This window comes from Jaculus jaculus, chromosome 3, assembly GCF_020740685.1.
Source record: "Jaculus jaculus isolate mJacJac1 chromosome 3, mJacJac1.mat.Y.cur, whole genome shotgun sequence".
NCBI classification, from domain to species: domain Eukaryota; kingdom Metazoa; phylum Chordata; class Mammalia; order Rodentia; family Dipodidae; genus Jaculus; species Jaculus jaculus.
The window spans coordinates 106278818-106292281 of record NC_059104.1 but is presented as its reverse complement, the minus strand read 5'-3'; the positions used below and the strand labels follow the sequence as shown (position 1 = coordinate 106292281).

Below are 13464 nucleotides of genomic sequence, written 5' to 3'. Positions count from 1 at the left end.
GTACGATTTGTTGGGTAGTCCATCTTTTCCTCATTGATTTGTATTATCATTTTATTTTTTAATTTGTTTTTCTGGAGGATTTGTCCATTAGACCAGCTTGTAATTGATTGTGCCTATCTTCTGTATACTTAAGTGTTTTCTCCTATCTATCTATCACTTGGCATGAATAAAGATTTTAATTTCTTCTAGTAACTAGTTACTTAAGTGTTTTCTAGTTACTTAAGTGTTTTCTCCTATCTATCAATCACTTGGCATGAATATAGATTTTCATTTCTTCTAGTAACCTTGTGATATCTTGCCTTACTAATCCAAAGTCTGATTTCATTATTACATTAGCTTCCTATAAATTGTTCCCCTTTTGTACTTATGTAATAACTATTTAGATTCCTAGTAATATTTCTACTTTTTTTTTCTCTTTCAATTCTTGGTATTTCTTTTTTTTAATTTATTTATTTATTTTTTATTATTAGTTTTCTATTCTGCAAGTACAGGCAGTTTGGTACCATTATTAGGCTCATCCATGACCTACCCCCTCCCCATTTGCCCCTCCTTGTTGAGGCATATGGGTCGTGTATTGTGGGTTTAGCCCACAGTTATTGGTATGATAAATGTCTCTGTATATCATGATCCAACATGTGGCTCTGACATTCTTTCCGCCCCCTCTTCCGCAAAATTTCCCTGAGTAATGTTGGGTTCATTTTTGGTCTGCTTCAGTGATGAGGTGTTGGGGGCCTCTGGGGCTCTGGCTCTCTGATTTGGTAGGTGTTGATTTTTCTCTGTGTTGGTCTCCTTCCCCCTTGTGCTGGTATCTGGTTTTTTCTCAGTTAACAAGCTTGAACATAGTCCCTTTGCTCAGAAAGCTATTTGCATGTGTACCCTTTACTTGCAAGCTTCTTTTCTCCTTAAAAGGCTTTGTGGAGGGAAGAAGAGGATAATGAAAGCAACCTTTATTCTTAAAGTTATATGATATAATTTCCTATTTAGCACCTGTATAATCTGTGTTCCATGGTTGCAAATACTCAATTGTTTACACAAATTTTTATGAAAGTTCTTCATAAGGGGATAGAATCATACTTTTTTAGAGTAAGTGAATGTGACAATTGCCCTTACCTAATGTAATCACCAGGAAGAAAATGCTTATGCAGGTCTGTTTTTACAGGCAAAAGCATTTTATTGTCAACTTTCAGTTTACCAATTTTATCACCATTCATTAGCAAAGCATAATACAATAGATCTGAAAGCACTAATACCAAGTAAAAACGTAAAGTTTTAGCAAATTGAGTGAGTGTATTTAGGAATACTTACTGTATATATTCTCTGAAGGAATAACTTGAGATGTTTTTAGTTTTTCAGGAGACTAATTGAATTTCCGTATATTTCCATAAAGCCTAACATCACATTGTACTTTTTTGTTGGGGTGTTTATATCAGGTGGCCCTTTTTGCTGAAGAAATATGACCTTAAACTCCTCATAGTCCCATTTTCTGAAACTTCAGGGCATCTAATGTCACCTCTAATCTTACCCTGAATCATTGAGACAGCTCTGTGGAACCATGAATAGTCTGTGTTTGCATTTTTAACCTTCAGCACCTCTGAAGCAAGAAAATTCATTTCTGATTTTACTAAAAAAAAAAAAAGATTTTTCATATGGTTCTAGTGCTTCCTAATGGTTAGAACTGGACAACATATTGATATGTCAGTGTTTTTATATGCTAAAAATTAACAAAGCATTTGCCTACATTATTTTATTCAGCTTCTTAGCCCTAAAGGGGGGGGAGTATGTATAGGAAATGGAACCTAAAAGAAGGCAACAGATTACATTCAAAGAAGGAAACTTTTTTCTTTAAAAAAAGATTCGAATGTATTATTTTAAAATTATTAGATTAGTTGTGAGCAGGGTCTAGTGCTACATAAATACTTATATAATGACTTCATTGAGTTGGGCATTTTCTAAGGCACTGAGACTGCTAATCCAATTTTGAATGCCCCTATGTCATCATTAATCCTTGTCCAACACAACATTGTTGAACAGAACTAGGCATCTTCACTACAGGGTATGAAAAGTATTCACTGAGTGAGATGAAGCATTGTAAATGTGTTTCTCCTTTCAGAAATGTTATCTTACTCAGCTCACCTAATAAACTTCATGCATTACTCAGCTTGATTAAATATGCCATAAAAATTCTCTACAAGATTCTGGAAACTCATTTCGATTCCCTTGTTTTTCCCTGATTTTTTTTCGTGTAAATTTTGTATACTTGACTGAATTTTCCTGTTGTTTATTGATGCCCTTTGTTTTTCCCTATTCTGATCAAAAAGAGATTTTATATATTTAACCTTTCTAACTTTGCATTTGAAAATTTACTTTTTTTGTTCTCTATATAATTATTATCATGCTCTTTTTCTATCACAGATTTTGATTTTCAACTAAGTTACTTTAATTTTTCTCAGAGTTTAGCAAGTCCATTTTGAATTTCAGGTCTCAAATTACTAGTGTAATCATATGATCATTTCTACTTATAGAAGCATAAATTAAATTTCAAGCTTTTGTGTTTTAAATATTCTAAAATAATCTTTCAGCCATGGAAACAAAGAAGTGTTTTCCTGCCGAGGAATCAAACTGGCTGTGGATTGGTTTTTGGAAAGAGGTCACAAAGATATTACAGTTTTTGTCCCTGCTTGGAGAAAAGAGCAATCCCGACCTGATGCACTCATTACAGGTAAGCTCGTTACAGGAGGCTCTTTGCTCCTGCTCCATAGGATTCCTAGGCAGGTTCTGGCAATCTAGGTATTCTTAATCTGCTTCTGCTTGTTCAGTCACATTGTCACAGGTGGAGCAGTCATTACTTCTCAGCTTGAAAATCATCGGATCATATTAACTAAATACAAATGTTCGCTTCTGTAGTCAGGTTCTGTTTTCATTTATACAAAAACTGACTTAGAGACAGTCTAAGAATCCAGAGACTGGATTTGCTACTCACTAATCATGGCACTTTGAACAATATCCTGAAGCTTTTTGGACCCCACTTTTCTCTTATATTACGTGTAATTAGAGTACAAGGCTATCAAGTTTGAATGAATACAGGTCAGAAATAGACCTATAAGACACTGTGGTATGCTATACAGTTAAAACAAAAATGACCAGATTCAATAATGTTTTTATATTTTGCAATATTTTATTGTTTTAAATGTATTTGGGCAAAGATTCCATGTGTAATATTAATTGTTGCTGAACATTTGGCTCAATTTTAGTGACTTGCAGTCAGCATCAAGCTTCTCTATCCTGTCTACCTCCAGTATTGATAAATTTATATGAAGGAAACTATAGAAGTTTCCAAATGTTTAAAAAGACTAGGCAGCACCTACCAAAGGGGAAGATCGTTTTAAGGCTTTGCTTTTATTTGCCATTATTCACCAGCCTAAGACGAGAAGACCAGTAATGGTGGAAGTCAAAGCCATGGACTAGGTTTGTATCCTAAATAGTGCATGTAAAGTAGGAGGCTATGGAGAGGCTTAGTGTTGCTTCTTAATCATGAAAGTCTCTCAGGCTTGGATGCCACTAAATTTGACATCCCAGAACTCATGTGAAAAGCTGGTATGTAACCCCAGTCCATGAGGTCATAGACTAGAGAATCACCGGTACTCACTGATAGACAGCAGTTCTGGGTTGAGGGAGAAATGCTGTCTCAAGGAAATACATGGATGCATGATAAGAGGAAGATTCTCCTCTATTCTCTGCACACACAAATGTGATGTATACACACACATGCATTCACTACACACCATACAATATTCCACATTTGCACACACTAAAAAAAAGGTAAAAGGGAACTAACATGACTTAGCTAAGACAATGATAATTTTGGAATAACCCTTTCAAAAAATACTTGTTTAAATTCTTAAACCATATAACAATAAATTTTATATAGCTGAAGAATCAATTATCAAAAATTAAACCATTGAAGATTATAGTCTGTAGGTAGGGTTAGCCTTTCTAAATTTAGAAATTTTAGAATTAGGAAGGGAAAGGTGGATGTAATTCAATTGACAGGCTTTCTTAAAAATAAACCATGGAGTTGGAAAGATTGCTCAGTGGTCAAAGGTACTTGCTTCCAAAACCTGATAGCTCAGGTTCAATTCCCAGTACCCATATAAAACCAGATGTGCAAAGTGGTGCATACAACTGGAGCTCAGTTGCATTGGCAGGAGGCCCTTGCTTATTCATTTGTATTCTCTTTCTCTCCTATCTCGCGCTCTCAAATAAGTAAATATTAATAAAAGAATAATAAAAGAAACAAACTTGGGCTAGAGAGATAACTTAGCAGTTAAGGTATTTGCCAAAAAAGCCGAAGGACCCAAGTTTGATTCCCTAGGACCCACTTAAGCCAGATGCACAAGGGGGTATATGCTTCTGGAGTTCGTTTGCAATGGCTGGAGGCCCTGGCACACCCATTCTCTCTCTCTCTCATAAATAAATAAAATATATTAAAAAGAAACAAACTTGAAAACAGCATTTAAAAAACTCACTAGTTAAATTAGAAAAAGAGGCAAGTAGAATTCATGTCCTTCACATAAAGAACTCATACAAATTGATAAGTTTCTAACATATGAAATATAAAATGGCAGGACCAGAGAGTTGGATCAGCAGATAAGATTACTTGCTGTACAACTCTGAGGGACTGAGAGGGCCCAAGACCATCCAAGTATGCCAGCACCCCCCTGAATAAACATTCATGTCTGTATTTGGTCATGCATGTATGTAATCTCAGTCCAGTGTGGAACAGATACTAGAAAAAAGCTGGGGCTTGCTGACTGGAAAACAAAACATCAAAACACCAGCTCTGGGTAGAGCTAAGTAAGAAATTCTGTCTCAATGGAATGTGAATGAGCAAAAGACACCAAAGTTTTTCTCTGGCCTTCTTACATGTATGTACAGGCTGTGTGCATCTGCACACACATATGCACCCACTTCATAGACATCACATTATACATCACACATATTATACACACACCACACCACCCCAAGCAACAACAGCAAAAAGGTTAAATGACGAGAATAAACAACTTACAAGTACCAAATAAAGGGGAAATTTCTAACCACATTATGTTAAAGACATGCAAATCAAAATAACTGCTTTTTACCACCAAATTAACATAAAAAGGTAATGATATAAAATGCTTTGAGATAGCTATTATTCACACTTCTGAGAAAATGTAAATTGTTACAACTTTCCTACTAACAGTATATTTTAATTTGAAGTTTCTCTTTCTGTGTTCTGAAATACTGAAAATACTAAATGAAAATCTTCCAGAAACAAACAGGCCCTAAGTTGTAAATTACACACTGTTGTGAGTAGAGTGATGAAATCTTAGGCTGCCATACTCTGTCCAGAGTAGACATAAATCCAGTGGGTCCAGCAGGAAGGTGCTGTCCACCTTTTGGTAGCTTGAGATTGGCACATTAACAACTGCTTGTGGTTCTGTCCCTTTATTTTGGAATTTTCCCACAGAGAATTTGCAATTTAATAAATGAGGGTGGATTGTGATTAAAAAGAAAAAGCAACAACTTGTCATGGTGTGATATACACCTATAATCATTACATTCAGAATGAGGCTACAGAATCTCAAGTTTAAGGTTAGCCTGAATTACCTAGTAAGACCCTGTCTCAAATTTTTAAAAAGGTAGAGGGGAAGAAAAAGAAAAGCCAAAAAAAAAAAAAAATCAGTGAATTATATAAATGGCTTTCAAGGGGCTGGGAGATGTTTCAATGGTTAAAGGCATTTGCTTATAAAGCCTGCTAGCTTGGGTTCAATTCCCTACCACTCACGTAAAGCCAGATGCAAAGTGGCACATGTGTCTGAAGTTCCTTTGCAGTGGCAAAGATGCTGGTGTGCCCATACACACACGCACTTATGAAAATAGTTTTTGAAACACACTGTGCAGTAAAAATCAGTATTTGCTCAGTTATGAAGAAGTTTCTTTTTTCTTTTTTTGTTTTTTTGAGGTAGGGTATCACTCTAGCCCAGGCTGAGCTGAGATTCACTGTGTATTCTCAGGGTGTCATTGAACTCATGGTGATCCTCTTACCCCTGCCTCCTGAGTGCTGGGATTAAAGGTGTGTGTCACCACATCTGGCTACATACTTTTTAAACTATTTCTAAAGCTGTTATTGAATTTTAAAAGATCATTGTCAATAGTCACAAATTAAGTTACATCTACAAGCCATAACCTGTTATTATATATATTCCAATTCTTTTAAAAATTCATATTGTATAAAAATTGCTATATATGTTAATTATGTATATATTGCTGGAATTCTATTCATTATTCTTGTAGATCAAGAAATTTTACGTAAATTGGAAAAGGAGAAAATCCTGGTGTTCACGCCATCCCGGCGAGTCCAAGGAAGGCGAGTGGTGTGCTACGATGACAGGTTCATTGTGAAGTTGGCTTTTGAGTCAGACGGGATCATTGTGTCCAATGATAACTACAGGGATTTAGCTAATGAAAAACCTGAGTGGAAGAAGTTCATAGATGAACGGCTATTAATGTATTCTTTTGTCAATGATAAGTAAGTAAACCAGTTATAATACTTTCCTGAAAATATAACTGTCCCTTGGCAGCTGGTGAAGAATCTTTTTTTTTTTTTTTTGGCCCACTTGACCAGACTTAGGTCTATACTGATTCTACACTATTCATCAGTGGGAATCAGAAGAACTCCACACTTGTGTATAGGAGGGCCACTGTGAGCATGGTACCCTTCTCTGAGGTTAGCAGCACAGCGCCTGAGGCAGAGGGGGGCCTTGTACTAGCTAACAGAATTCCAATCTTCACAAAAAAAAAAAAAAAGAAGCCTATAATAATCATCTTAGAGCATTGATAGCTTACTAAATATATACATTTTTAAAATTGTTTTCATCAAGGTAAGACTTCAGGTGTGATGCCTGTCCCCAAGTTGATGAATGAGAAATCAGTAAGTGTGTGTATGTGTGTGTTTGTGTGGGTGTGGGGGGGGGGGTGTAAGAAATCTACCTGTTGCTAATCTAAACCTAAAGAGAGTTTTTCTCAGATGTTTTATTCAAAAAATTATGAATGTTTATGCTATTAAAGATGTATGTAAACTCATGTACACTTTAGCAGAGGTTAGCAGAATCTTTAAAACTATGCTTCCAACCCAATAATCTCATTTCTTGGAATATGTTAATGAGGGACAAAAAGTACAAACGTTCATTTCTGTATTAAGAATTACAAGACCATAAAGAAATCAATCAAGTTATAGTACAAATCCTGCTGCAGTATTATTTGGCTACTCAGTGTAATTATGAAGGCCATTAAGAAACATAGAAAGTGGATGTATTGATACTGTCTTGTGATTCGAGCACTGTGTAGGCTAAGACAAGACAAGTGCAAGCAAGCCTGAGGTTACACAGGGAGACTGACAAAGAATGAGGGAGAGAAGTGAAAAAAGAAAAATCTAAAGGTATATTTATGTTAAAATGACAAAGCATAAAACACATTTAAATTTCTGGGACTGAATAACTATTTGTTTTTCAATGCTAGGGCTAGAACCAAGTGCCTCGTGCTAAAGTGTATATTCACCACTGAGCTTATATATTCTCGACCCCTATTTTCCATTATTAATATTGCCATATTGCTTTTGTTATAATATGCTGTATTTGCTAAATGTTATCCTTAGCTATATACTTCCTCTTAGAATTTATATATTGCTCACATTATTTTCATTTTTTAGGTATTTATTTCAAGTTAATAATGTAACAAGTAGTGTAATTTATTTTCATGAATCCTATGGATTCATTCCTCCATTGGATAGTCAATCCAAAATAATAAGCTTATATCCTTAATATTTTTGTTGTTGTTATTGATTCCTTCCTCTCCAGTGGTGGTGGTGGGGATCAAATCACTCAAATCACTTGTATATCTTAGGCCAGTGCCCTACCATACCGAACTGCAGCCCCAACCTTCCTCTTTCTTCCTTCCTCTCTTCTTTCCTTCCTTCTTTTCAAGACAACGTCTCATGAATTATTCCAGCAGAACTCATTCTGTAGCTCAGGGAGATCTTGAACTTGCAAACCTCCTGCCTCATCCTTCCAAGTAGCTTGTATTACAGATCTGTACCATGAGGCATAGCCTTAAATTGTTTTGTTTTATCCAAATGGGATCTTGCTGTATTGCACAAACTGGTCTCAAAATCATAATACTCCTACCTAAGTCTTTCATATAACTGGGATTATAAGTATGCACCACCATGTTTGACTTCCTTAAGATACTTTTATTTTGAAGCTAAGATGCCAGTACTAGAGTAGGAATAGCACAGACTTGAGAGTCAAGTCTGAATATAACTGAAACTCAATTATTCCATGGTATGGCATTAAAAAATCAACTTCTCTAAACCTAAATTAGGAAGTTTATTGATCTGTACTAATACTTTGAAATGAAATCACATATATATTACATCTGACACACAACTTCCAGTGTGTTTATTCTACATCCCCTCTCTATCTGCCTTAGCTTATCCACCTCATTTTCCCACCTACTTCATACCACTTCACAACTCTGATGTTCATAGTACTCTCCAAATCATTTTTTAAATCCCCATAAAATCCCAAGACTGAGATGAAAGAAAAATTAAAGACATGCTAAATTACAATAAAATACAAGTTCAGGTTAAAACTGTTTGCATTAAGGAAGGAGAAAGGGGCTGGAGAGATGGTTTAATGAATAAGGCACTTGCCTGCAAAGCCTAGGGATCCAGGTTTGTTTCCTTAGTACCCAGGTAAACCAGATGCACAATGTGGCACATACATCTAGAGTTTGTTTGTGGTGGCCAGAGGCCCTGGCAGGCCCATATTCATTCAGTCAGTCATATTCTCTCTCTTTCTCTTTCTCTTTCTCTCAAATAAATAAATATTTTTAAACAAATAGGAGAAAGACTAGGCAGATGGCTTAGTAGGTAAAAGTGAGTGCTGCTTGAAGACCTGAATCCATAACTCCAGCACCCATGTCAAAAGCTGGATGTGGTATCAGGCACACCTATAATCCCAGCACTGGAAAAGTAGAGAAAGGAAGATTCCTGGAACTTGCTGAGTAACTAGTGTAGCCAAGCATGTGAGCTCTAGGTTCATAGAAAGATTCAAAAAGTAAGGTAGAGAGAGTGAATAAGGAAGATAATTCAACATCAACTTCTGGCTTACACACACACACACACACACACACACACACACCACATACACATGCAAAATAAGAAAAGAAAGACCTAGTATACTGATTCTTATCCTATAAATGTTGAATGAAAATACAGATTAAATTTCAAGAGAAAATGGAGTGAAAAGAATCTTTGCTGTCCACCTTTAGAATTAGATTGTAAACCACCTACTTAGATATCTTTATTTATTTATTTTGAATCTTTGTGACAGGTTCATGCCCCCTGATGACCCTCTTGGCAGACATGGCCCAAGTCTGGATAATTTCCTGAGGAAAAAACCCATTGTTCCTGAACATAAAAAACAGCCTTGTCCATATGGTAACTTTCTTTTTGCATACTTAATGTCTTCCTTTGTTTAACTTCTGTTAATAAAAGTAAATGTTTAAATTTTTTGAATGACCTATTTATTATGTAGTTCTTTTGATTATAATGAAATTTAAAAAATGTGTTAGCCATGATTTTTTTAACCTTTTGGACTCAGTACATATAAATTTCCCTGAAAGAATATATAATTGAAAACTTAGTATTAATTCTATATGAAGTTATTTTCAAGGTGAATGAAAATTAAATTCTTGCATGTAGATACAAATCAGATGAGCTGTATCATATTACTACAGCAGTGCAATTACTCTTCATAACAATATTTCCTACCTGATTATAAAGTCCTACTGGAAGGAAAGAAACAGATATAGTAGAGACATTTCAACACTAGCCAGAAATGTAGAAGTGATCATTATTCATCTGATACACTTCCTCAGTATTCTTCATAGTGAGAAGAATGAAAAGTGACATTTCTTTTTTTTTTAATTTTTTTTAAAATTTATTTATTTGAGAGTGACAGACACAGAGAGAAGGACAGAGAGAGAGAGAATGGGCGCGCCAGGGCTTCCAGCCTCTGCAAACGAACTCCAGACGCGTGCGCCCCCTTGTGCATCTGGCTAACGTGGGACCTGGGGAACCGAGCCTCAAACCGGGGTCCTTAGGCTTCACAGGCAAGCGCTTAACCGCTAAGCCATCTCTCCAGCCCGAAAAGTGACATTTCTTAAAAGTCAGGGTCAGACTGTCTCTTAGCTCACATCCCTTGTCTTCTTGTGTTTCTTTCACAAGTCTAGATAATATCACCACATTGACGTTTCAGAATCTGATGGTATGCTCCTTTCCCTAACAAATCTAACTCTTCATAGGAAAGAAGTGCACCTATGGACACAAGTGCAAATATTACCATCCAGAAAGGGGCAGCCAGCCTCAGCGATCAGTGGCTGATGAACTTCGTGCCATGTCTAGAAACACAGCAGCCAAAGCTACAAATGAAGGAGGATTGGTAAAGAGCAACAGTGTTCCTTGCAGCACTAAGACAGATAGCACTTCTGACGTTAAACGAGGTGCTCCAAAGAGGCAATCAGATCCAAGCATAAGGACTCAAGTCTACCAAGACCTAGAAGAAAAGCTTCCCACCAAAAACAAATTGGAAACCAGGTCTGTACCTTCCTTAGTTAGTATACCGGCCACTTCTACTGCAAAACCCCAAAGCACTACATCTTTAAGCAATGGCCTTCCATCTGGAGTTCATTTCCCACCTCAGGATCAAAGACCACAGGGACAATATCCTTCAATGATGATGGCAACCAAAAATCATGGAACGCCAATGCCTTATGAACAGTATCCAAAATGCGACTCGCCTGTTGACATTGGATATTATTCCATGCTGAATGCATATTCCAATCTGAGTATCTCAGGCCCACGAAGTCCTGAAAGGCGTTTCTCATTAGACACAGATTACAGAGTGAGTTCTGTAGCTTCAGACTGCAGCAGTGAAGGGAGCATGAGCTGTGGGAGCAGTGACTCCTACGCAGGGTACAACGACAGGTCCTATGTCAGTTCTCCTGACCCACAACTTGATGAGAATTTGAAGTGTCAACACGTGCACCCTCACAGCCGCCTTAATTCCCAGCCTTTCCTGCAGAATTTCCATGACCCCTTAACCAGAGTGCAAAGTTACAGTCATGAAGAACCAAAGTTCCATCATAAGCCTCCTCTTCCGCACTTGGCTATGCATCTGCAGCACCCCACTGTGGGTACACGGTCCAGCTGTCCTGGTGATTACCCTTCTCCTCCAAGCTCAGCACGCTCCAAGGCACCACACCTAGGAAGGTCCTTAGTAGCCACAAGAATAGACAGCATTTCTGATTCTCGGCTCTATGATAGTTCTCCATCAAGACAGAGAAAGCCTTATACTCGCCAGGAAGGGCTAGGCAGCTGGGATAGGCCGAGTTATGGGATGGATGCCTATGGGTATCGGCAGACTTACTCCTTACCCGATAACTCCACACCCCCATGTTATGAGCCCTTTACCTTCCAGAGCCTACCTGAACAGCAAGAGCCCACCTGGCGAATCCCATACTGTGGAGTGCCACAAGATCCTCCAAGGTACCAGGACAACCGAGAGAAGGTTTATATCAACTTGTGTAATATCTTCCCACCTGACCTTGTGAGAATTGTTATGAAAAGGAACCCTCACATGACAGATGCCCAGCAGCTGGCGGCAGCCATCTTAGTGGAGAAATCACAGCTGGGTTATTGAAAGGTGATGCATCTTTGTGGTGTTTAGTAGTTTTTTGTTCAGCTCAAATGCTGAGGGAGGTTTGCTACAATAGCACATGTAATCTCCTTCTCAGCAAGGAGGTTATATAGTATCCATTTATGTGAAATACTGTATCATGGAATCTGTATGTATAGCCCCACATGGTGGAAGTATCACGGGATTGCTTTACATTCAAACCTTTTTTTTTCAATATATCCTTGGCTGGAAGTTTTCCAGTTTGGTTTAATAGATGTATCTGTGATCTTTGATATTAATCTTTGGTGCATCAGGGGTTTCTATGCAGCACTTTTTATCCTTGTTTCATGTTTTACTAACTTGGTGTTTATCTGTCAATTGCAAGCAATTACAATACCTTCAGAATGTGGAACATTTGACTAGACCTAGCAAACTATTTTTTCAAGCCAAGCTTAACTAGAATCTTTTACAGCTTTTTAAGTTATTTTTATTTGGGGGAAGTGGGCTTCTTTGTGCTATAATCATTATTTATAGAAACAAAGATATACTTACTACAGCACTGACTTTATATTTTAAACAAAACCTAAGTTACCCGTTATGTTAAAATAGGTAACAGTATATATTAGAATGATTCACAGAATGGCACTTTTTTTTGTTTGGATATTTCTCTGTTAAGAAATTAATTTAATATGGTCAGTTTAGAAGAAAGCCGATGCAATCAATGGAAAAAAGTTTCCATTTCCTTTTTTATACATAAGGCAAAAGCCGTAACTGTTACAGGTTAAAACTTTGTTATCCAGCTATAATGTGCTTCTAGGCAGTAGAAATGGAATTGAATTCCTAGATTTCCACTGACCCGTTTGTTAATGTTTGTCTTTTTGTGTGGGGCACAACAATCTGGATAAATAACCCTTTCACAGTACTTGCCTGTTCTTAATGAATCTAATTATTCTCTCAATGCAACTTTTATATTCACTGTACTCCAGCTTTCCCGCTGTACCAAGGCTGCCTGAGGTGGGTTATGTAACTAAGGATATGCAACATTCAATGATACTGCACTATAGAAATGGTGACAAGGTGTTGTATATGGTATCTTAAAACTTTTGTAAGATATTGTATATTTTCCATTTTCCTGAAGGTAGTTTTGTTGTTTTCGTTATTTGTGTGTGTGTGTGTGGGTGGGTTTTTTTTTTTTTTTTTTTTGAGGGCCTGTTATATTATTAAGGCCAGACTCTTGCCACAAATAGTGTAGTTTTAGATACAGACTTAAAAGTCTGTCCTAGTATTAGTAAGGGATATTTCTGGTTTCAAAGTCATGGGTTTTGCTTACTGCAGTTACATATCTGAGGATTAGAAGTTAGATTTTGCAATCAGAGGCAGGCAGTTACATGATGGATATAAGTTGACTTCCTTCTGGATTCTGAATTCTACTTGGACACATTTTGTGAGGCACATTCAGATCGGTTTCTTTAACTTGCCTGGATGCTCTGATCATTCGGATTTTTCTGCAGTTTGAGGCAAAACTCTGCAAAACTAGAAAGTACCTTTTACTGTTGATACAAATTGTATCTTTTTAACAATAATAACTATTTTGATTTGTAGATCTAGTTAAAAACACAAATGTGTACCTATAATTAGACTTTTGGGCAACATTTTATCCCTTATTTAAACACAAAATTTTAAG

At 36.8% G+C, this 13464-nt stretch overlaps 1 protein-coding gene across 2 annotated transcripts in view; it reads left to right on the top strand.

Annotated features, from left to right (window-relative positions):
• Positions 1-12977, top strand: part of Zc3h12c (zinc finger CCCH-type containing 12C) — a 59601-nt gene extending 46624 nt beyond the window's left edge. For both annotated transcript variants that reach the window (XM_045145623.1, XM_004666497.2), the window contains exons 3-6: positions 2580-2719; positions 6337-6571; positions 9435-9541; positions 10408-12977. In XM_045145623.1, coding sequence (XP_045001558.1) covers positions 2580-2719; positions 6337-6571; positions 9435-9541; positions 10408-11804 — 1879 coding nt within the window. In that variant the 3' untranslated portion in view covers positions 11805-12977. The remainder of the gene's footprint in view (positions 1-2579; positions 2720-6336; positions 6572-9434; positions 9542-10407) is intronic.
• The last annotated feature ends 487 nt before the right edge of the window (positions 12978-13464 follow it).